The sequence below is a fragment of the Carcharodon carcharias genome, chromosome 32 (assembly GCF_017639515.1).
Source record: "Carcharodon carcharias isolate sCarCar2 chromosome 32, sCarCar2.pri, whole genome shotgun sequence".
In the NCBI taxonomy this organism is placed as follows: domain Eukaryota; kingdom Metazoa; phylum Chordata; class Chondrichthyes; order Lamniformes; family Lamnidae; genus Carcharodon; species Carcharodon carcharias.
Genome location: NC_054498.1, coordinates 10,547,196 through 10,573,077, shown reverse-complemented (window position 1 = coordinate 10,573,077; position 25,882 = coordinate 10,547,196). Strand labels below are relative to the sequence as shown.

General features: G+C 42.3%; 1 protein-coding gene across 4 annotated transcripts in view; it reads right to left on the bottom strand.

The window, feature by feature from the left end:
• Nucleotides 1-9,775: 9,775 nt before the first annotated feature.
• Nucleotides 9,776-25,882, bottom strand: part of LOC121272069 (collagen and calcium-binding EGF domain-containing protein 1-like) — a 166,792-nt gene continuing 150,685 nt past the window's right edge. For 3 of the 4 annotated variants that reach the window (XM_041178493.1, XM_041178497.1, XM_041178495.1), the window contains exons 8-11: nucleotides 22,290-22,438; nucleotides 18,730-18,765; nucleotides 15,866-15,901; nucleotides 9,776-10,443 (exon numbers count right to left, since the gene is read on the bottom strand). In XM_041178493.1, the coding sequence (XP_041034427.1) occupies nucleotides 10,252-10,443; nucleotides 15,866-15,901; nucleotides 18,730-18,765; nucleotides 22,290-22,438 (413 nt within the window). In that variant the 3' untranslated portion in view covers nucleotides 9,776-10,251. Of the gene's footprint in view, nucleotides 10,444-15,851; nucleotides 15,902-18,729; nucleotides 18,766-22,289; nucleotides 22,439-25,882 lie in introns of all 4 variants that reach the window. The other variant, XM_041178494.1, reaches the window with a different exon arrangement.

The following is a 25,882-nucleotide window of genomic DNA, read 5'->3' as shown; positions in this document are numbered from 1 at the left end:
AGTCTAGAGTAGGCCATGATGGCAGATTTGGTTCTCTAAAGAACAGATGGGTTTTGGCGACAATCAATGGTATTAAATCGATTAAATTCCACCAGCTACTGCAGTGGGATTTGAACCCATGTCCCCCAGAGCATTAGCCTGGGCTTCTAGATTGCTAACTTAGTGACATTACCACGATGCCATCGTACCCCCTGGCCCCTCTTATGGAGCCAGGCTGCAAACCAAACTCAAAAGTGCAGGAAAAACAAAAAGTGCAGGAGAAGCTCAGAATGTCGGGCAGCATCTGTGGAGCAAGAAACAGGGTTAATGTTTTGAGTCCAACACGACTGTTCTTTGGAACTGTGGACTGGAAAGGTGCCGGTGCTGACTGAAATTGGTATGCTGTTAGACTCGGACAACATGCTTCTCCCTCCCCATTGGGTTTGTACCTACAGCATGGACATGGCTGAGTGGGACCATTAACATGTGCAATGCAAAAGGAGTTTTAAAGTAGTTGGAGCATGAGAATGGGAATAGAACATTCTTTCGCTCTCATGCTTTCTCTCCAGACCTGTTCCATTATTCAATGAGATCATGACTGGCATGTATATTAACTTCATTTACCTGCCTTGGCACCACAACCCTTAAAAAGCCTTGGCTAGTAAAAATTTATCAATGCCATATTAAAAAAATAATTGAGCTATTTATTGCTTTTTGTTGAAGTGAGTTCCATATTTCTGAAGTGAAGAAGTGTTTCCTAAACTCTCTTCCTGAATGGCTTTTAAGCTTATATTCCCTTGTCCTAACTTTCCAATGTATATTATGTCCTAAAATTTGATAACGGCCTTTTGTATATTTTAATATATAACTAACTTTGCCACTTACCATTTTGAGATCAAACAGTTGGGATATTTAGTTTTTTAAAGTGTTCAACCACCATTAGATTTACATTTAATTAATTTTTTTCTGCTTAATTCTTAGTGTTGCCAACTCTGAACATATTCCTGCAGGGCTTGTCACGTGACCTCCTGCCTCCAATTGCCCTATCCCCAGGCTCCCACCATTGGTCAGCCATCAGGACATTCTTGCATGGGTGCACCTTCCCAGCCAATTGCAAAGCAAAATAGCTCCTCATTTCTTGATTGGACCATTCCTGATCGTCAGTCAAACAGCACTTTTTCCCCATATGCAATATTTCTACAACTAATAAAACTATATAAATAAAATATATATCGTCCTGATTACTTTTCTCTAGGGTGGCCTGGAGATGAATTTTCATTTTGTGAGGACTCCAGACATAATTGATCGAAAATCTGTTAATGATTAGCTACATGTTCCTCTCCTTGTTTTAATGTCACTTGAAAATTTAACACGGTTTTTCTCCATTGATTTGTTTTTTGGTGATATGTGTTGAGGGAGAAACATTGACTCTGTTAATGTTATGTTAATTATATTGTCAAAGCTAAAGATAAACAGGTGGAGGGTACCTTGAGCACAAATAAAGAGAGACTGAGTTTGCTCGTGTGGGAGAGACTAGAATTAGGATACACAGTTTATAAAAAGGGGTCTCCCATTTAAAACAGAGATGAGAAGATTTTATTTCTCTGCAGGTGTGGTGAGTTTTTGGAAATGTCTTCTCCAGAGAGTGGTGGAGGCAGGTTCAATTAATATTTTTAAGGCAGAGTTAGATAGGTTCTTGACTAACAAGGGAGCTGAAGGTTATCTGGGGTAGTGGAATGTGGAGTTGAGGCCACAATCAGATCAGCCATGATCTTATTGAATGGCAGAGCAGGGTAAAGGGGCTGAATGGCCTAATCCTGCTCCTATTTTGTATGTTCATATGTTCCTGGGCCTGGTCAAGGGAGCATGTGGTGTCTGCCAGTATGCTTAAGACCTTTCACGACCAGTGGGCACCGCAGGTGCTGGAATGCATCGTCAGGCCCAGTAATAACATTTTAATTTAATTTATTAAGTTTCCTTTGAAAAAAATTGCCTTTTGTAACACTGCCCCTTTAATTAGTTTCTATTTGATAATTTGGTTCTGAAAAGAGTATAAAGAGGGAGTGTGCCTGCGCCTGGACCTGGCCAAGATGGTCCTTAACAGGACCAGGCAGCTGACACTTGAGGTGATCGTTTGGTTCGACCGTCTGCCCCTCTTCCATGGCTAAGTGCCCGGGAGTCCCTGGAGAAGGAGCATGCAGTGTCCGCCAGTACACTTGAGGCCTTCCACACCTGGTGGGTGCTGAAGGGGCTAGAGTGCATCATCATTCCCCAAAATGTTATTTTAGTTTAAGTTTCCTTTAAAATTTTATTTTTGTTACAGTGTCCCTTTAAGGGGCAGTTCATCAGTTAATTTGTTAGCTAATTAGTTTAATTGGTATACTCAAAGAATGTAAAGAGACACTCCCTTATAGGGACTGTCTACTAGTTAATTTGTTTAATGGCTATACTCAAAAGAGTATAAAAAGGGACTGCTGGGACACTTGGGTATTGATAGGTAGGAGTCAGAGATATGTAATGCTGCATTCTGTGAATAAACCTACTATCAAGAAAAGGATCTGTGTCTAGTTTAGTTTCATGCTTCACCATCTAGCTTGTATCCATTTAACAGGCTTCACACTGTGACAGCTCTTTTCTCCTATATGGGATCTTCATCTGCCCAAACTTGCAGGCAGCATCGGTCTAGTGCCCACTCATTAATCTCTCAATCCCAGATTCCCACACCCAGTTTAGCCTCTGCCTTTAATTGTGCATGAACCTTCAGTCTTCTGAATCAGAGATAAAGTACTACCAACTAAGCCACTGCTGACCACCTGTAACCCTAGATATATAGAAATCAGTGTTGTGTTTCGTTATCTATCATTTTTTGCATTGATTACAATTTTAAAAACCTTTCTTTCCTCTTGCATTGAAAGGAAATTTTAATGACGATTTGGGCTTTGTGTGTGCTTGTTGTGCTTATCAGTTTAAATTCCTGTGACAACTGATGGAGGATAGCAACACAGTTGACACGCCAGTTGATTCTCTCTGGGATCCTTGCCACCCTCTGTTTACCAGAGTCACTCTTTAATGCCTATTGAAGATGCAACATTAATTCAGTGGGATTCTATTGCAGGGATGCCCAACCTGCACCTTTCCTGAGCCAGACCAGCCCTTGAAGTACATATAGCTAGAGATGGAAATGAGAAGGTAGATGTAATGGATTAGTGTGCATTTCTTGAGTTACAATGGTACACATCAAGGCTGGCCACAAAGGCAAAATCATGCATTCTGGAGCGTTAAGAAATCAAAATGCACATGAAATTGTGGTCCTAATTCTCCTTATGTTTATAAACTGATTTTTCAAGTTGTTAACATGAATTTAAGTGAGGTGATGGGTAACATGAGTTCTTTTAGTTATGACCTGCCTAGTAACGGAATGGTTTTTGACCCATTTGGTGTGGGATGGACTAGGTTCTGAGAAATCTGATCTTGAGTGGGTGATGATGGCTGACACAATCGGCCAGGGCCATAATCAGATCAAATCCTTTTCTCTATCCAATAGCTCCTATGAGAAAACGTGCCTACAACGATTGAGTGAGAGCAGGTTTGACTCAGATTCCTTTGTCAAATAGCCATGTGTAGGAAAAAGAATAGGCTGTTAAGCATTTTGAGTCTGTCCCACCATTCAATTGGATCATGGCTGACCTGCATCTTATCTCCATTCACTTTGATTTCAAAATCCCTTGCTCATCAAAAATCTATCAATCTTAGTTTTGAAATTTTCAATTGACCCTCAGCCTCAAAGATTGTTGGAGGGGAGAGTTTCAGATTTCCACCACAGTTTGTCTGAGGAAGTTCTTCCCAACATCACCTCTGAATGGCTTGGCTTGAATTTTAGGGTGGGATTTGTTCTGGACTCCCCCCGCCAGAGAAAATAATTTTTCTGCTGTCTCCCCTATCAGATCCTTTAATTATCTTGAACAGCTCAATCACATCACCCCTTATTTTCTATTACTCAAGGGAATGCAGCTTTTTGTGACTGCGATAATTTTAGTGAATGTACTGCAGCCTCTCCAAGGCAATATATCAATAGTTGATGGGAACAGAAATTCACATTGAACACTCTGGATTCACTCATGGCCCCTTGGACATTCTATCAAGGAACAAAATTTGGGGAATTAAAAAAAACAAATATGAGCAGAGTCTGTTAAGTCAAAGAAAACAGTCAGGACTGAAGCAACACTGCAGATTGAGGGCGAAAAAAACTTTCCATTCTCATGGAGTAGCAGACATCCAGAATATTATACACAGAACAACAGTTGTGGCAACCATAAAAGCAAAATACTGTGGATGCTGGAGATCTGAAGGATCCTACCTCTCTTCAGTTCCGAAGAAGTCATATTGGATGTGAAACGTTAACTCTGTTCCTCTCTCCACAGACACTGCCAGACCTACTGAGTTTTTCCAGCACTTTCTGCTTTTATGGCAACAAATAACTTTGAAAAAAGAGCTGGGTGACTATCTGGCTAAGAATGGGATTGAATGTTAGAAAACAGATATAGGTGAAATAGTTCTGAAACATCTTGTTCCAATTTTAATAGAAATATCATCTGTGGAATGTAATCGGGTAGGGTTGAATAATGCAGATTGTAATGGAGATTAAATTCATTGGCATTTTTATTTGATTGAAAGGTGACAAAGTTCAGTATTATTTTCCCACCAGTTTTACCTGTGGTTATTAAACTCCCTTGGGAGATTAAATGAATTAGGAAAAGTTAATCTCCCTGCCTGAATTGTATACAAGTTGTTGGGAGGAGTGGATTGTTGGGCTAAGCGGGCTTGCCCTAGTTTGCAATACTTCTTTTACATAGAACATTAAGGAAGTTTGGGGTTGTTATCTTAATCTCACTTACTGTTTTTCTCTCTCTCTTTCAGTGCACATGTAAAGAGATATCTGCATCTATGTTAGGTATGTTATATGTCTATATATGTGTTCATGTTTATATTTAAAAACATGTATATAACTACATACATATATATTGTTATACCCTTAGATTGACCTCCCATGGAATTATATAAAGGAAGTGAACACCAACTTCAGGTGAGTCAGGGTTCGAGAGCACCAGATAATTAGATGAGGGAAACCAGAAAGATCTGGCAAAGAGAAGGTTAACCATGATACAGGAATGTGGTGGAAGAAAGGCAGGTTAATCCCAGAGACGTGGAACACCCTGGGATACATAAAGCCACCTTCATTTATCAGCAACACAAACCAGAATGGGAACAGAATCCCATTCCTGTCGACTTCCAGGGCAGGGAATTAAAATGACAGTTTATTAGAATTTATGAAAAATGGTGCTGTATTCAGGACAGAAAGCAATTCTTCGAACGTTTCCCTCCCACTTTTAAGGAGACTGCTTTTCAGACTCTTGGTTAAAGTGCAAGATGGAATCAAGTTCAGAAACTGACCTCATCTGGGACTTTGTCACGTTGGGCGATATATTTTCTTCTAGAAGCCAACTTGTCACACAAGAAAAGGCTTACCTGACACCAATGAAAACGATAACTAACAGACCTTGCAAAACAGTGGTTGATCAGATTTATAAACATTGCAAGCAGATCACGTACACTCTCTTTTAGCAAACTCACTCTTGGGAAAGCTCACCCATTAACAAGCAGCTGTGGTGAGGCAACAGGAAAGCATGCGCTTCAAACAACAGCAGGCACACGTTTTGACTTGTGTTTTCCCGTTGTTATCAGAGTTGACTAATGCTCATGTTGGCAAAAGGAAGAGAATTGTTAATGGTGACAATAGCAGATTGACAGACTTAACTCCACCACATGATGTTCCTCTGTCCACCACTCAATGGAGACTTTCACCTATTGAAGGTAAGTGGCCTTTCAGCCTGAGTCACCTCAAGATGGAGGGGGTTGGCAGACAATTTGTCCATCAGGGGTGTCACAGCAGACTGACTCCAGTGTTCAGCCCATCGAGCAGAACCTGGATAATTCCTCCACCCGGTCCCAGATCTGGCACACTGAGTCCAGTTGCAATTATTGGATGGGGGTGGCGAAATGACAATGAAACACGCAAAATAATAGGGATGAAGGTGTGCCCGTGAGGTTTCTCTGCTTCTGCTTTCCTGTTCCACTTCCTTACTCTCCCAACTGGTAATCAAAGGGAAACAATTGCAATCCGAGAAGGGATAAATAAAACTGACAGGCACAAACAATAGAACAAATTGAAATATAATTTCTCAATAGATACCTGAGTATACTTTTCATACTATAATCAGACACATGCATATTCAAACATGAAGTCCTTAAGAATATTATAAACCTGAGTTACAAATCATTGGAACAATTTCTTGAAGAACAAAGACCATTATCTAGATATGTTACAGGAAAGTAGTTACAAATTACCATCATAAACTTTATCATTCTTTGGTCTGTCTCTCTCCTTGTTGTATACCTTTATAAAATGGAGTATATTGCCAGTAACATTTCCCACATTTGATTATTAAATATAAACTTTTGTTAGTATGTAAATGGTGGTGGTCGTGATGGGGGAGTGGCTCCACAGAGCCATCTAATTGCCAGAACCTGGGACTGCATTGTGACAAAAAATTGAATGGAGAAATTATGACATATCAATTTACAATGTTCAATGTTGACACAGAAGTGTGACCAGAAATAGTGACAAGAAGCAAGGTTTGTGGGCAGGATTCAATGCATGATTTTTAGTATTAGTTAATTAGATAATTATCTAAATATTAGTTAAGAAACTGGCTTTGTGTTACAACATGCTAGGTGAAACTGGGATCCAAGAAGGTCCCGTACACTACCAGAAAAAGCTTCCCGTTGGAGTTAGAGCAGCCAGTGAAGTAACCTAGTGCTCACTGTGCTCTACGTACCTTCCCCAGCCTTTGAGGAAAGTATAGAACCCAGCTGTGCATATAGGCACAAAACAAAACCAAAAATACCTGGAAAAACTCAGCAGGTCTGGAAGCATCTGCGGAGAGGAGCACAGTTAAAGTTTCGAGTCCAAATGACCCTTCGACAGAACTCGGAACGTTAACTGTGCTCCTGTCCGCAGATGCCGCCAGACCTGCTGAGTTTTTTCAGGTATTTTTGTTTTTGTTTTGGATTTCCAGCATCCGCAGTTTTTTGCTTTTATCTTTGTGCATATAGGCAAACGCCTTAGTTAAAAAAGCAGAGGGAGGCATGTTATTTGAATGTGCCAGAGCTATCAATCACTTAATGGTCAAATGGTTTTGGTCCAATAGTTGTGAACTGTGACTTAAAAACAAGCATATACACAGCTTTTTTCCCCACACAAACAGTCCTGCAATGTAAGTGAATTAGTCTCTAGCACATAAATCCTTTGCATTCCTAGAGCTGTTTATTGTATTGCAATATCTCAAAAAACAACTTAAATTTGAGGTGCAGTGCAATTATTATGTTAAAGTGTTGGCACAAAAGATCACCAAAACTCCTAAAAACAGGAAACAGGTTTCATAGACAGCAAGAATACACCCTGTGCATGATTTTAAATTATTTTTATATACACGAGTAATTGGGAAATTGGCTGCTCAAAGTGCACAGGACCTGAACAGGCACTGTAGAGTAACTTCCTAAAGCTGTTCCATAGTTTAAAATGCAACATGATTTGTTTTCCTGGAACCCAGTTCTACTGAGGGTGTCACCAGCAGTGAGCAATTAAAATGAAAAAGAAATTGACATAGGGGAAACACGATCTGATATTAATACAATTGTGGAAGGTCATTTTAGCCTAACTTTCTGAAACTAACAATGATTTATTACAATTGGCAAAAAAAAAATTAGATGGGAAACGAGGAGAATTTTTTTTTTAACCACAGATGTGGAATGCACTATCTGAAAGGATGATGGAATCAGATTCCATTTAGAAAGGCAATTGGACATGACTGGAAGAGGGCTAATTTGTAAGGAAAAAGCCGAGATGTGGGACTAAATTGGACAGCTCATTCAAAGATGTTGCAATCCTGTCACAATGAAGTGTGCGCTCTAGTTGTAAGTGAGAGTAGCTGTTACTAATTGGGGAAAAGTTAGGGCATTATTCTTAAGTGTATATAAGAACCGGTTTCCACCTCTGCAGGGAGAGGAAAAAGGAGTCTACATCTGTGTTCCCTGGGTTATGTGAATAAACCTTTGTTCAGGAAAGACTGGCTCCAAATGTCTCCTTTGCTCAATGAATGAGAAGCGCATTGTAACACTGACATTTCAGAGTGAATGGCCTCCTTCCGTGCTCTTATGATTCAATGCAGTTATCGATAAGTAAAATCAGACAGCAGACCTGATTGCTTTGCTTTCCCACTGGGTAACTTTAGGTTAAAATGACCCCCACACTGTTTTGATTCACCTTAACACAAAAACAAATTTTCATTCGTATAGCACCTTTGAATGCAGGTCAACATCCCAAGGCACTTCACCAAAGCATAACCAGAGAGAAATTGGCACTCAGTCAAAGAATATTATGTTAGGGGGCGAGTTGGGGGGAGACTAAAAAGCCTGGTTAAAGAGCTAGCATTTAAGGAGGGTCTTAATGGAGGAGCGAAGTGGAGAGCTTTATGGGGGGGAAGGTCAGAGCTTAGCTCCTAGACAGCTGAAAGTGCAGCCGCCAATGTTTTAGATGAGATTTGCTTCTCATGGAAAAGTTTATTGAAATATATTAGCAAATTTTCTCCTTATAGAGCTGGGAATAAATAGAAAGAAAGACATTCATTTCTACAGCACATTTCACAATCTCAGAATGCCCCAAAGCTCTCTACAGTCAATTACAACAGTGACTACTCAATCTAGGAAATATGGCAACTAATGTGCACACAGCAAGCTCCCACAAACAGCAATGAGATGATGTCCTGATAATCTGCTTTTCTTACTGATGTTGTTTGAGTGATAAATATTTAATCAGGATACTGGGGATAACTCCCCTGCTTTTTGTTGAGTGCAATGTGACATCGATTTCATCTCATCTGAAAGACAGGGCCTCTGACAGTGCAACACTCCCTCACTACTGCACTGGAGATGTCAACCCAGAAAAGTGCTCAAGTCCCTGGAGTGGGTCTTGAACCCAGAAAGTTAGGAGGAAAGAGTGAAAAGCATATAGCCAAGGCTGATATTAGATAGTGATCAGGGGTAAAGTCAAAGAAAGATGCACATACAATGCATTTAAACATAGCAAAATATTCCAAAGTGCTTCAGCAACACATGAATGGGCATTGAGCTGTAGTGGGACAAAGTGAGAGGCTTTGTAGTAGGCTTTTAGGTTGAGAAAAGTTAGAAAGGAAGCAATCATTTGTCATGGACAGTTCTGGAGTGTTGGCTCAAAATGACTGAGGGCTCCACCAGTTGCAGGGGTCCCTGAGGTTGTTGACTTGATGTGAAAGTGGGCAAAGTTGGAGGAGCTAGATGCAGAGACTGGTATCCAGGATGGAGATGATGAAGTCAGGGAAGACAAGGCCATGGAGGGATTTGTAAAGAGGCACAAGCCAGGAGTTTGGTGGAATACTCTCTAACAACACTCCAACAGCTCGACACTATCCAGAACGAAACAGCCCATTTGCTTGGCACCCCATCCACCAACTTAAACATTCATTCTCCCCACCACTGGTGCACAGTGGCGGCAGTGTGTACCATCTACATGATGCCTTGTAGCAACTCACCAAGGCTTCTTCAACAGTACCTTCCAAACCTGTGACCTCAACCACCTAGAAGGACAAGGGCAGCTGATGCATGGGAACACCACCACCTGCAAGCTCCTCTCCAAGCCGCACACCATCCTGACTTGGAACTATATCGCTGTTCCTTCACTGTCATTGGGTCAAAATCCTGAAATTCCCTTCCTAACAGCACTGTGGGCGTGCCTACACCATATGGACTGCAGTGGTTCAATAAGGTGGCTTATCACCACTTTGTCAAGGGGAATTAGGGATGGTCAACAAATGCTGGCCTTGCCACATCCCATTATCAAATAAAAAAATTAAGGATGTTGAGCAAAATGCATTGGGATATCCAGTGGAGAAGAGAGAGATGAGGATGTGTATGGGATAGGATGTGGGCAGCAGAGTTTAACAGCCCCACTTTGATACAAACAAATATTAACTAAGCATTGTACATTCAGTTCTTTATATAAGTAGTTTGTGGCACAATGCAAGAATATTGTTGTGATTTGACTAATTCACATAAAAATACAATGAGAGACCAATGAACAGTAGATAAGGTGTTGTTTAACCATCTCGGAAGGTCTGGTCACCTATTATGGCCACCAGTGTGTGTAGGGAACACCTTCTCTTGCCCAGATCCTGTGTCTTGTGTGTCCAGGGGCAGACTGTCGATGGTTATGCCTCGTTGCTCGCCGAACACTCGCTCCTGCAGTTCGATTATATCATGCCTGATGTCAGCCATCATCAGTAGGAGGAAATCAAATGATCCAGGAGGACCCTAAAAATAAAACAAAAACCAATGCAAGATTGAAATGGTCCATCAATAACTTCCTTCCAATCTCATAGTAAACCCCTCCATACAAAGTTGTTCAAGGGAGTATTTCATTTAATTCTCTTCATGTCTTAATAATAGAGCTTTATCATCCATATTAGGTAGAGTAGTTGTGTAAGTTGTAAGTTGATTTGTTTAAATGGGTCAGATCCCAGGGTTAGGGCTGACACCATAAATTGGGTCAAATTGGGACAAATAAGATCAAAATATCTCAAACTTATTTTCAATGACATTTGAATTGGCAGACACAAAGCCCAGACCAAGTGTTGGCTATGATGGTACTTTTTTAGCCAGATACACTGGTATTAGTGGAAAACCTCTTGCATACATTTCTACAATGCAAGTATATTTATTTCACACACATTGGCTCCTCAAATGCCTGCCATTATTCAATAACTGAGGAAGTAAAGCACTCATACTCTGCTTTTCATTTTATCGTTCTATCAACACACCTGCAAAAAGATGAAAGAAAGAAAGAGTTGCATTTATCTAGTGTCTTTCACCACCTTGGGACATCCCAAAGCATTGCTCAGCCAATTAATTACCTTTGAAGTGTAGCCACTGTTGTGATTTAGGAAGCACACACTTGCATGTATTATATGGATATCAGTATTACGATGACGTGCCCAGTGATGGTGTCCATCACTCATTCTTTAATCACAACATCTGGATTCCTAGTTAACCACATGTGGTCAGCCCCTGAGGTATTGGACAATGGTATTGGACAACACTGAGCTAAAGAGTGTAAGCTGTGGCTCAGTTGGCAGCACTCTTACCTCTGAGTGAGAAGGTTCTGGGTTCCTGTCCACTACAGGACTTAAGTACAAAAATCAAGCCTGACACTCCAGAGCAGTATTGAGGGAAGAGCTGCACTGCCGGAGGCACTGCCTTTCAGATGAGATGTTAAACTGGGGCCCCATCTGCCTGCTTGGAAGGATGTAAAAGGTCCCACAATTTTGAAGAAAAGTATGTGTTCTGGCCAATATATATTCCTCAATCAACATCATAGATGTGAAAAAACAAATTATCTGTTCATGGGACTTTCCAACGCGCCTATTGGCTGTCACATTCCCTACATTACAGCAGTATTTTGAAAGTAAAAGCACTTTGAGATGTCTGGTGGTCAAGAAAAGCACTATATTCAGTTCCTTTAATGGAACTGTAAATCGGTATTTGTGGATGGCCCTAATAAGCTTCCAGTTTTCCCCTTTTCTCCGTGCATCAGTCCACAGACTTCAATTTCCTTGCACAATGCATCAATGCAACTGCCATCATTGATCATATAACCCCTACTGTTACTTCAAGTAGAGGCACAAACAAGGTGTGATATTTAAAATCACCTTTGTGGTGCTACAAGTATGTAACAGTAACAATTCTGCACAGCTCAGATTCAGATTGTCTGTCTTCTTCCCTACTTGTTCCAAATTCCATTTTTCTTATCAGTTATCTTGCGGGCTTTGTAGACTTTCCTGTGTTGAAGTTAAAGGCACTTGTGCATGTCAGTAATCTCTGATGTGTAACATCAAACTTGCATTAAACTGGAGAGAAAACAAAATATCTCCAGGTGCAGCAGCTGTTGCTTTTGTGCAACTGTTGTTGAGACAGACGGAAGACCACCAGCTTTCAGAGTGGAATCACGCTATACAGGGACAGGGCACGGGGATAAGTTTGAGACCTCCCAACAGAAAGGAAACTGGGGGCTGGATTTTTAGCCCCCCCCCCACCAGGGGCAAGAACAGAAATTGTTGGGCGTGGAATTTTTTTGGTCCATCCCCAGGCCATTTACCCTGAGGCAAGATGGGGGAGAGGCTTCAAGCGGCAGGTAACCAATTGAGCCTTTCAATGGCCATTTAAGGCTGATTGTCAGAGGCCGACTGGGATATTTCAGTTGGCCTCCTGGTCCCCACAGCTGTGCAGGACAGGGTGCCTCCTGGCGTTAGACTGGGGTATCAGCGCTCCAAGCAAGCTTTAGAGGCGCTCCCCACCTGCCTGGGTTCAGCATCATTGCAACCAGTACCATCCCCCACCCCAGCACATTCCCCAAACCTGCCTCCGGCCACATAGTGGTGAGCCAGCTGCAAAGGCCTCTCTTTTAAATTTTAACTTTGAAAAGGTTGGAGAGAGGTGCCTCCATTTTGGGGTGCTCACTCCCTCACAACTAATGTGGCATCCTGCTGCAGCTACTTTCAAGCTGGAAGGCCTCTAGCTTTGGGAGCCTGCCCTGTCCTTAATCAGACGGCGAGCCCACCCTGTTTGGCCTTTGATTGCCCAATTCGGGGAAAATCCCATCGAGTGACTGTTCCCCACATAGTGCAGGCTTCTGACCCCCCACCAAGCCTGCCCTGAAGCCCACAGGGAAAATCTAACCCGGAAAACGCTGCAATCGCTCATCAGGTCGAGCAGCTTCGATGGAGAGGACAGAGGAGGTATAGGTGTAAACCCTCAACAGAAACACCCATGTGCACATGCTACTAACATGCAATATACATCACATGCACAACACATCGCTTAAAGCACACACAATACAGGAAGTTGGATGAGATGTGCAATAAAGACCACAAGATGGTCTAGGATGGTAGTAACATGATACAACAGGGGGTAGTATTAGGAAAGAAATTTGAGATACTTTATTGATACATACATTGAATAAATGAATAGCTGAGGCAGTGGGGGAGGGTCCTACAGACTGCCCAACCACCATGGTTTGACTGTATTGACCCATTTCTTCTCCCCCTCTAGAACCTTTCCCCGCAACCAAACATTAACCTCCTCTTCCCATTCTTCTGTTCCTTTTTAAAACCTACTCATCCTTAATTTTTTTGCTTCACCATTTCATATTAAAGGTCTGCTATGTGTTCTTAATGTCTTTTAGTTCCTGGATGTTGTTAATAATCACACTTTTAAGTTTGTAAAGATCAGAAACTCTTTATGTTTAATTTTGCCATGCTGCCTGGCTCAAAAGAAGAACCGGATTGAACTGGATATGTACACATCACTTCAGTTTCTACTACAGCTGTGAATGGTGGCCCCCTGGAACACTTACACATAACACATTAGTCCCGAGCTAAGTAGTTTGTAGCTATTTAAAGATAATACAACAATATATAATGGGTCTACATTTGAAACATTATTTTGTCTATTCTCCCTGCAGGCGATGATAGTTTTTGGCATTTTTCTGTTATTATTTCAGATTTCCAATGTTCGCAGTTTTCTTGCATTTTAATTTAAAAAGCAGAATGAATGGGGGTGAATCTGGAAGCATTAGCCCCAGTTGCATAATTATGATTAATGTACCCTTATAATATATGTACAGTCGAATCTGATAGTGTGCAGATAGGATATATGAAGATTTAAATCTCATGCTCACTTGCTGTTTGTCCTTTTGATTTACTGTGTTTGTTTGTTTCCATATGCCTCGATGTAAATGTTTTCATTTTTCATGCTCTGATCCTATCCTGTGGTGGTGGTTCAGTTGGTAACATTCTTGTTGCTGAGTTAGAAGTTTGTAGGTTCAAGTCCCACTTAAGAGAATTGGGCACACAATCCAAGACAATGCTCCAATGTAGTACTGAGGGAGAGCTGCACTGTTGGAGGTGTTGTCTTCTGGGGTCCTGCCTGCTCTTGTTTGTGGATCTAAAATATCCCATAGCACTATTTTGAAGAACAGGGTACTTCTGACCTGGCATCCTGACCAATAGGTGGCATAGTGGTATTGTCACTGGACTATTATTCCAGAGACCTAGGGTACCCAGGTCCCACCATGGCAGATGGTGAAATTCAATAAAAATCTGGAATTTAAAGTTTGATGATTGTCGTAAAAACCCATCTAGTTCACTAATGTCCTTTAGGGGAAGAAAACTGCTGTGCTTACTTGGTCTGGCCTACACCTGACTCCAGACCCACAGTAATGTCAATGAAGGCAATTAGGGATGGGTAATGAAGCTGGCCATGAATGAATAAAAAAAAATTATCCCAATATTTTTTAAAGAGTCAAAAAAGACTTGGATAGCAGTTTTCAGGATGTCCGAATGCCCCAAAGCACTCCACAACCAATTAAGCTCTTTTGAAAGGTTGTCACTGTTGTGAGATAACAAATGTAGCAGCCAGTTTCCACACAGCAAGTTCCCACACACAGCAATATGATACTGACCAGACAACCTGTTTCTGTGCTGGTGATTGAAGGCTAAATATTGGCCAGGACACCAGGGAGAACTCCCCTGCTCTTCTTCAAAATAGTGCCATGAAATCTTTTGCATTCACCTGAGAGGGCAAAAGGGACCTCGGTAACAGCTTCCTATTGCCTCCACTTCAGACTGTTTCCCTTGGCTTCCCTCTTGCCGTCCTAGCTCATTGACTCTCAGCCTGGTCCTCGATGCATGACCTTCTCCTCTTATATCAGGAAGCACTTCTTTGCACAAAAGGGCGGTGTAAACCTGGAACTCTTTGCCTCCACCCTAATAAAATGCTGTTGAGGTGTCAATTGAAAATTTCAAAATTAAAATTGATAGATTTTCATTGGGCATGGGGTTTAAGAATTGTGGAAACAAGGTGGCTAGATGGAGTTAAAGTACATATCAGCCATAATTGAATTAAATTGTGGAACTCACTCAAAGAGTTGAATGGTCTACTCTTGTTCTTATGTTCCACTATCTATAGTCTTGTGACACCATGTTACCTCTCACAATGCAAAATGAGGATGTTCCTCACAACCCTGAATATAAATTAAACCTGAGTCATTCTGATGATTGTGCCACGTATATGACTAGACAACAAAATAGAGGGGCATTGTGTTTTTTTCCTTCCTGTTGATGGCATCAGTGTTATACAGCAACAATCATCTGTCATGAATATTACCTAAGCTGAAGCTTGGGAGTTGTGGAATTCGGTTTTCTAATAACTTCTGCAGGTTCTGACGATTTTCTTCAAAGACCTGTTTCTTTCTCCACCCCCCCACCCCCCGCAAAGCTAGCTCATTTCTCATTGCGCTGCTTGTGGGTAGCCTAAAGTCTTGTAATGGAGACGATGTTTCCTTGCTAACCTGGCCTGTTTCTTGAAGGACACGTACACCGTGCTGAAATTGCCTAAAAAGATCCTAAAATCAGTTACGGGTTACTTTCTGTTGGTGAGAGAAGTTATCAGATTGCCAAATCCTTGTAAATTTTTGGCTCCAGTTTAATCTGCAATTTCCTTCACCTGTATCAATGAACCTGTAATTGACCCCCACATGAAATGAATGCCTCCCTCTGTTTGCATTTTTGACACTTTGACATCTAAGGCACGATCAGTGCTTCCCAATCATCCATGTAGATATACGAGAACAGAGTTTAAAATTAATACAGTATTTCTATGCGCACTCAAGATATCTTACTGGTAGTCCACGTGGTCCTGGAGGGCCCCTTTCACCCTGAAAAGGAACAGTAAAGATTCACAAATCAATGATATAAAAACAGAAAATGCTGGGAAAACTCAGCAGCATCTGTGGAGAGTGAAACAGAGTTAACATTTCGAGTCCGTATGACTCTTCTTCAGAGCTTTTTCACAAATTAATGGTTGACTTTTAAACCAGAAGCAAGCAAAGACGACCAACTCCCTTTACTCTGGTCTCTGGTCTGGTTGCCAAGATCCGAAATATATTGTGCTGTGTAATGTCAGGATTGAGCTTGTTTGGATGAACATCCTCTTCATGACAGTGCTTGTGTTTAAAATAACCAAGTTAACGCATTTGCAGAGAGCATGCAAATGGATGTCCCCTAATTGGTCCATGACTGACTGATATCACACGAGAACCACTTAGTTCCAAGCTGAGTTTATTTGGAGAAAATTCAACAAGTTCTCATTGGAATGCACCAGTGACATTTAGTAAGCACCTTAATTAGATACTGAAATGTCTACTTCACAAACAAAATTAAACCAACCTAAGGATGAATAAATAAATTGGATATTTGTAATGGTGACTGTAGCCAGAGTTGCATTGTGTGTATTGAGTCTCCATTAATTGCCGTCCTTTGGAATTTTGTATATTAAATATAAAATAAAAAGATACTTTGAAGGGTTAGGTGGCACTTTTTCCCTTCTGCTTGGGGTTGTTGGGGTCTAGGCATGGTTGTGATGGTTAGTTGCTAACTGATACACTTTTATACTTTGAAAGGCATCATCAGTATGATCAGTGCTGTCCGAAGACAAGGAGCACTGATTTACATGCCAGCATATATAGTTCAAGTGGTAGCATCCTGACCTCTGATTCAGTATGTTAAGTTGGGTCAATCCCTATTCCCTGACTTGGAGCACATCCCCTTGACATTCAATGGCATTACCATTGCTAAATCCCCTACTGTCAACACTCTGGTGATTACCATTGACCAGAAACTGAACTAGCCATATAAATACTGTGCCTACAAGAGCAGGTCAGAGGCTAGGAATTGTGTGGCAACTAACTCAGCTCCTGACTCCCCAAAGCCTGTTCACCATCTACAAGGCACAAGTCAGGAGTGTGATGGAAAACTCTCCACTTGCCTGGATAAGTGCAGGTCCAACAACACTCAAGAAGCTCGACACCATCCAGCCAAAGCAGCTTGCTTGATTGACACTACCTCTACCACTGATGCATAATGGCTGCCGCACCTACCATCTATCTGCAAGATACACTGCAGAAACTCACCAAGGCTCCTTTGACAGCATCTTCCAAACTTGTGACTTCTATCCCTAGAAGGTCAAGGGCAGCAGATGCATGGAAACACCACCACCTGCAAGTTCTCCTCCAAGCCACTCATCATCCTGACTTGGGACTATATCGCTGTTCCTTCACTGTCACTGGGTCAAAATCCTGCAACTCCCTCCCTAACAGCACTGTGGGTGTACTCACACCACATGGACTACAGCAGTTCAAGAAAGCAGCTCACCACCATCTTAAGGGCAATTAGGGATGGGAATAAATGTTGGTCTAGCCAGGGGCACCTACATCCCATAAAGAATACAAAAAAATCATAATCTTGGCTATTTTCCGGAAATGGACAGCACAGTGGCAGATGGAATTTATATTCAGACAAGGGCAAAGTACTGCACATTGGAAGGAAAAAAGTTTAGGAATGGTATTGAAATGGGGAGGAAGTTGATAGTGAAGGCAGCAAGGTCAAGAAATACCAAACAGCAATCAATAATACAACCAATGCTGTAGAATATAAATCAGAAGAGCTCATGAATAAATCTCTCAAGTGCTCAAATGCAAGCCTTGACTCCAGAAGGTCATGCGTTTAACCTCCACCCCTGGATTTGGAGCACCTACTCTCGACTGGCACCTCAGGGGTGTGGCACTGCCCTATTTTGAGCAAAACCTTATACCTCTCTGGCGGATGTATAAGATATTTGAAACAGAGCAGGGAGTTATGCCTGGTTTGGTGGCCTCCATTCCTTCCTCAACCAACATCGTCCTCAAACTCATTTGCTGGCCATGGGATCTTGCTGTGCATTAACTGACTACTGTGTTTGTTAGCTATATTGATGGCCATTGTCTCTTCCAGTGGTCTGTACTCAATTGAAAGAACGACAACAAAAGCATTCTTGTTTAGCTTTCAGTTATTTTCCAATCCTTTTTTTTTGGCAAGGGTGCAGCTCAATAGTCATGGTGGCACCCCCTGCCCCCTCCTGCCCCCCACCTGACCCTATCCTACCCCAGTATCTTATTCAAGTGCTGATTCTTCATGGGTGAGCCTAAGCAGTCACTGTGAGATGGCTATTTAGCTGAGTAGCATCACTAGGCTCAATTTCATCCACAAGTGAGCATCTCCCAGCCAGAATCACAGGATGGTGATTAGGAGAGAAAACCTTGGCTGACCTTTCACCTCCTTCAGTCTGGGTCCTGAGGCCAATTGCAGTTCCTAATTTCAGCTGTGGCTAAGGTCATCACAAATTGGCCTGGGACCTCCCCAGCCTGTATAGCCCAGTAGGTCTGCATAATACCAGATAATTCCAATAGGGTGAAATAGGGGTGGGAGGAGGCTTGTGTGGAGTATAGACACCAACATAGACCAGTTGGGCTGAATGAATGACCTGTTTCTGTGCTGTAAATTCCATGTAATTCAACCCTTAAACCGGTGGGGATTGCATGCACTGTCTCCAGAACGTTGTACTCATGCAGCATTCGGTGTATGAACTGAAACAGGTCACAGATGAGAAAATCGACTTCATAACAAAAATATACATTGTTCAGCAAAAATGAGCTGGATGAAACTGTACCTTTAGTCCGTTCTTTCCTGGTGTCCCAGGTGCACCCTAGAAATGTAATGGATAGTTTTAGTCTGCAAAATATGATATCATCTGAGAGTTGATAATGGGGGTGCTGTGTTATTGGATATGGAGAGCTAGGGCCTATCGCCTATCTCAATTGCCTGGCACAACCCCAGTGATCTGAATATTTGTGAGCTTCTTCCAAAGATTCTTTAGACTCCCAGTGAGGGGCCTTTTGGAACAGACCCTGAAAAGAGACAAAAACAAAAAAAATGCGGATGCTGGAAATCCAAAACAAAAACAGAATTACCTGGAAAAACTCAGCAGGTCTGGCAGCATCGGCGGAGAAGAAAAGAGTTGACATTTCGAGTCCTCATGACCCTTCAACAGAACTGCGAAACATCAACTCTTTTCTTCTCCGCCGATGCTGCCAGACCTGCTGAGTTTTTCCAGGTAATTCTGAAAAGAGACAGCCTGTTTTAAACCTACGTCACTGTTGTTCCCTTGCCTGACACTTGGGCTGTTTCTCTGCCATCTCCAGAAAAACTAATACATATGTTCAACTAGCAGCTTTTCATTCGCTGTTGCCCTGCCAGCACCGCACCCCCCACCGCCCCCCCCCCACCCCATGCCTACTTCTGATCCTTGCCCCACCCCCAACACACTTCTCTGCCAGCATCGGAACAAATGACTATAATGCCAAGAGCAACAGGAAATATTCAAGTAAGCTGAACTTCCATTTTTGGAATTTTTGGCAATCAGCTGTCGCCCAGTGAATGACAACTCTTCCCTCTGAGTCAGGGTTCGAGCATCTTCCCCTTTGAGAGACTTGAGCAACATAATCCAGACTGACGCTCCTTGTGAGTGCTGCCTGGTTGGAAGGTGTGCTTTTCTCACATGAGATGGTAAACTGAAGCCCCATTTGCCCTGGTAAGTGGGTTTAAAAGATCCCATGGCAATATTTTGAAGGAGGATTCTCCCCAATACTTACTCCTCAAGTGAAACCTAAAAACAGGTTATCTGGTCATGATCACATTGCTGTGTAAGTGCCGCTTGATAGCACTGTCGACAAATGTTTTTTGGAGTTTGCTGTGTGCAACTTGGCTTTTTTTTTATTCGTTCATGGAACATGGGTGTCACTGACTAGACCAGCATTTATTGCCCATCCCTAATGCCCTTATTCGAGAGCATTTTAAGAGTCAGCCACAGTGCTGTGGGTCTGGAATCACATGTAGGCCAGACCAGGTAAGAACAGCAGATTTCCTTCCCGAAAGGGCATTAGTGAACCAGATGGGTATTTACAGCATTCGGCAATGGTTTTGTGGTCATCTTAGACTTTCAATTCCAGATTTTTCTTCAAATTTCACCATCTGTCGTGGAGGGATTTGCACCTGGGTCCCCAGAGCATTATCCTGGGTTTCCTACATTATAACAATGATTATTCTTCAAGAAAGTACTTAATTGGATGTGAAGTGATTTGGGACATCCAGTGGTCATCAAAGGCACTATATAAATACAAGTCTTTCTTGTTTGCATAACCTACCTGAACTGCAACAATGCTGAATTATTTCACCCCAGTGTCTTTAGGGAGCATTACAAAAATTAGTTTTTTGTGCAAGCTACGACACTGGCATCCACCCGGCAATGTGGAAAATTACCCAGGTATGTTCTGTACACAAAGAGCAGGGCAAATCCAACCTGGCTAATTACCGCCCTATCAGTCTACTCTTGATCATCAGCAAAGTGATGGAAGAGGGTCATCAACAGTGCTATCAAGCGGCACTTACACAGCAATAACCTGCTCACTGATACTCAGTTTGGGTTTCACCAGGGTCACTCAGCTCCTGACCTCATTATAGCCTTGGACTAAATATGGACAAAAGAGCTGAACTCCAGAGGTGAGGAAAGAATGACACCCCTTGACATCATGGTAACATTTGACCAAGAATGGCATCAAGGAGCCCTAGCAAAGTTGGAGTCAATGGGAGTCGGGGATAAACTCTCCGCTGGTTGGAGTCATACCTAGCACAAAGGAAGATGGTTATGGTTGGAGGTCAATCATCTCAGTTCCAGGGCATCACTGCAGGAGTTCCTCAGGGTAGTATCCTAGGTCCAACCATCTTCAGCTGTTTCATCAATGACCTTTCTTCCATCATAAGGTCAGAAGTGTGGATGTTCACAGATGATTGCACCATTCACAATTCCTCAGATATTGAAGCAGTCCGTATCCAAATGCAGCAAGACCTAGACAATATCCAGGCTTGGGCTGACAAGTGGCAAGTAACATTCACACCACAAAGTGCCAGGCAATGACCATCTCCAACAAGAGAGAATCTAACTGTCTCTCCATGACATTTAATGGCATTACCATCACCGAATCTTGCACTATCAACATCCTGGGGGGTTACCAGAAACTGAACTGGACCATCCATTGGGCTACAAGAGCAGGTCAAAGGCTGGGAATTCTGCAGAGAGTAACCCACCTCCTGACTCTCAAAGCCTGTGCACCATGTACAAGGCACAAATCAGGAGTGTGTTGAAATATTCTCCAATTACCTAGATGAGATGCAGCTTCAACAACACTCAAGGAGCTCGAAACCATCCAGGACAAAGCAGCTCGCTTGATTAGCACCCGATCCACCACCTTAAACATTCACTCACTCTACCACCGACGCACAGTAGCAGCAGTGTGTACCATCTGCAAGATGCATTACAGCTCTTTTGACAGAACCTTCCAAACCCATGACCACTACCACCTTGAAGGACAAGGGCAGCAGACGCATGGGAACACCACCACCTCCAAGTTCCCCTCCAAGTCACTCACTATCCTGACCTGGAAATGTATCGCCGTTCCTTTACTGTCGCTGAGTTAAAATCCTGGAACTCCCTCCCTAACAGCACTGTGGGTGTACCTACACCAGATGGACTGCAGCGGTTCAAGAAGGCAGCTCACCACCACCTTCTCAAGGGCAATTAGGGATGGGCGATAAATGCTGGCCTGGCCAGCAACACCCACGTCCCTTGAACGAGTTTAAAAAAAACCTCTCCTTCAGATAACTGCTTTCTTCATGATCCTGCCATGGCCTCTCCCCTCCCTATTTCAGTCATTTTCTCCAGGCCCACAGCTCTCTGAGATATCTGTGCTTCTCTAATTCCAGCCTCTTGCTTATCCCTGATTTTAATTGCTTCACCATTGGTGGCCATGCCTTCAGCTGCCTAGTTCCAAAATTTCCTCCTTAAATCTCTCTGCCTCCCTGTGCCTATCTTTCCTCTTTTAAGACACTCCTTAAGTTTACTTCTTTGATGAAGCTTTTGGTCAGTTGCCCTAATACCTTACGTGACTCAGTGTTACATTTTGTTCTCTAATTCCCCTGTGAAACACCTCAGGACTCATAATCCTGCCATTGCCACATAAATATCATCGGCGTGCAACTAAATGCTGCCACAAGGACAGTGCCAGGGCGCTTAAGCAGCTAATCATGTTGAATTGGCTCACTTTCCCTTATTTTGGTCATTTAAAAGTAGTTATAAGCAAATATGATACCTGCACACACCATAAAATCACTTACCACTGGACCTCGTCTTCCTCTCTTGATGTAGGACTGATCAGGGATGAGACCCATGGGGCCCATATCACCTCTGGGTCCACGAGCGCCAGGGAATCCTGGAGGCCCCATAGGCCCGATGCTGCCCTTTGGGCCTGGTTTTCCTGGTGGACCTTAAATGAGAAAAAGATGATACCATGTTTTTGGCAAATTAGGTTCACTAACCTCCGTTTATTAACAATTTGTATTTAGATATTAGAAAATAAAGACATGTTGCCGAAGCTTTTCATCTTGCACTCATCAGAACAAACACAAGAATGCCAAATTTCAAACTATCACAACAATTTATACTACAGGAAAAAACTTTTCTCCTGTAGTGTAAATTGTTGTGATGATTCGAAATTTGGAATTCTTGTGTTTGTTCTGATGAGTGCAAGATGAAAAGCTTCAGCAACATGTCTCTCTTTTCAGCAATATTCAAGATTTGTACTACAAGTGATTGTTTGTATTTAGACAGCGTCTTTAACGTAATAAATTGTTCAAGGCACTTCACAGTTTATGTAAGGGATTCCAGCGTTTAGGGCCTAGGCAGTTGGAAGCATAGCCGCCAGTTGTAGTGCGACTAACATTGGGGATGCACAAGAGGTCAGGATTACAGGAGTACTGAGATCTTGATGAGTTTTGGGGCTGGAGGAGTTTAGAGTTGGGAGGGGGTGGTGGAGGGGTGACACCATGGAAGGATTTGAAAACAAAGATGAGCATTTTAAAATCAAGGCGCTGCAGGTCCTGGTGTCAATGTAGGTCAGTGAGCACAGGGTGAGGAGTGAATAGATCTTGCCATGATTTAGGACATGTGCAGTAGAGATTTTGATGAGTTCAAGTTTACACAGGGTGGAAGATGGGAGGCTGGCCAAGAGAGACCTGGTTTGGTGAGTCTGAGGGTAACGAGGGCATGGATGAGGGCTACGAAGCAGAGGAGCCCAGGTAGGGGCAGAAATGACAATGTTATAGAGATGGAGGTAGGTGGTCTTGGTGATGGAGTGAATGTGGATTTGGAAACTCAGCTCAGGCTCAGATAGAATGCCAAGGTTCTAACCAAGTCAGTAGTCAGGCAGAAGGTGGAGTCAGTGGTTAGGGAGCAGAGTTAGTGGCAGAGTCTCAGTCTCATCTAACTTCAGAGATTCCCTCATTCATGCCTTTCTTACCTCTGGATTTAACTATTCCCAATACACTCCTGTCTGGTCTCCCACATTCTACCCTCCGTAAACTTGAGGTCATCCAAAACTTTGCTGCCTGTATCTTAACTCACAGCATGTCTCATTCCCCTATCGTCCCATGTTCACTGACTTACTTTGGCTCCCAGTCAAGCACCATCTTGATTTTAAAATTCTCACCCTTGTTTTCAAACCCCTCCATGGCCTCAATTATTCCCACTTCTGTATCCCCTCCAGCCCCACTATCCTCCGAGACATCTGCAGTCCTATACTTCTGCCCTCCTGAGCATCCCTAATTTTAATTGCTGCACCATTGGTGGGGATGTCTCAACCTGAAACTCTAGAATACCCTCCCTACACCTCTCCGTCTCTCTACCTTGCTTTCCTCCTTTAAGACAGCCCATAAAACCTACCTTTCTCAGCAAGCATTTGGTCGTCTGACCTAATATCTTGTCTTGAGGTTTGATATCATATTTTGTTTTATAACACTCCTGTGAAGCATCTGGGACATTTTGTTATGATAAAGGTGCTATATAAATACAAGTAATTGTTGATATCGCCACCAAGTGATTTAAGCTCGCACCTGTAATGAGCAATAGGAACAAATATAAGTTCTTGACATTCCCCTCATTTCTCTCGTTTGTCTTTTAAACAGAGAAATTGATGATTGCACCTCCTTCTTAATAATATTTTGCCATTGTTTTGCATATGTTGTGTTTTTTGGGGTCAGCACGTGAATGATTTCATTGCTCCCAGCATAGTTGTCAATTGGCGGATGTATAACAGCAAGAATGTGGCACAATTGACAAAAAAACTCCCGTCTGCTTGAGTTTACATTGGATTTCAGCCACAGCAATCATAAACAGTTTACTTAGTCACGAAAGCATTCTTTAATGCCACGTTGAAGGCACAATTCTAAACAGAATACTTTGATGGTATAATCTTGTCAAGTGTAAACAGCCAATATAGGTTTCAATTATCCACGCTAATAATATAAACACTTCCTCCCTCACAGTCATGCTCTCACTGCTTTCTTTTTGCAAAATTCCCTTTGTCAGAAACTGAATGCAAACCTAATCGGAAGTGGGAACTTGAGTTTACTATACTTAAGACATGTTCGTAAGATTTAAGGAACCTGGGCAGAAGTTCAAACAATGAAACAATCCTGTCTGTACATGACTCATATTCTCAATCTCTGGCTCCTATTAAAATTCCAATGTGTCTTATTATCCTGATTTTACAGTGCAACTAATTAACACAAACCTATTCTTTCAACTACTTTTGTGTCCTGAAAATTAATTAAAATTTGTGAAGTTGGAACTGGGTAGGTGAGTAGGTTTGGCAGGGGAAAAGGCAAAGACTTGCATCGATGTGGCATCTTTGACATCCAAAGGGTACTTTAATACTTTACAGCCAATGAAGCACACATTTGAAATGTAGTCACTGGTGTAACACAGCAGCCAATCATGCACAGCAAGGTCCCACAAACAATATTGTGATGAATGACCAGATGATGTTTTTCAGGTGTTGGACGATAGTATTGGCTCCTGAGAGTGCTCCCTTGGTCTTCTTCACAATAGCGCCAATGGGATTTCTTACATCCATCTTAAAGGACAGATGCGGCCTTGATAGGTAAACGGGAGTTTTGGGTCGGCTTAGGTTTATGGGGTGGAAAAAATGGAAAGCCAGCCTGAATGGCATGGGATTCGTCAAGTCCACAGGTAACAAAGGCATGGCTGAGGGTTTCAAACAATAACGCAATGAGCCCTGCCCCACCCACCACTGGCAGGTGTCAAATCTGAGACCTCCCTATCTTGTATGGCTCAATAACTCACTCTGCAATCTAATCAAACACCGTGCAGTCAGTGACACCATTTCTTAAATACTCTGTCAAGTCACCATTTCTTAAATACTCTGTCAAGTCTTGCATACAATGCACTCACACCAAGAAAACAATTAATGATTCACATACAATCCAGCTCTGCAAGTAACTTTTCCATAAAGCACTTAAACTTTGTCCTTGTGGTTTACGATATCAGAAGTTACACCCTTGTGATACATTCCAACATAACACTGTGCCACATGCATTGCCATTTTATTACAACAGAAAATGTAGCCACAATACTGCTACGAAAGTCTTAAAAAATTAAAGAATGCACTCACAATCTCAGTGACGAAATGAAGAAATCTTCTCTCCTCTGTTGCAATAAGTTGTATTCCCTGCTAAGGGTTGGACAGGGTAGATTCCAGGAGGATGTTTACCCTGGCTGGGGAGTCAAGACCTAGGGGTCACTGTTTTAGGGTAAGGGATTGGCCATTTAGGACTGAGATGAGGAGAAATTCCTTCACTCAAGAGGGTGGTGAATCTTTAAAATTCCCTATCCCAGAAAGCTGTGGTTGCTC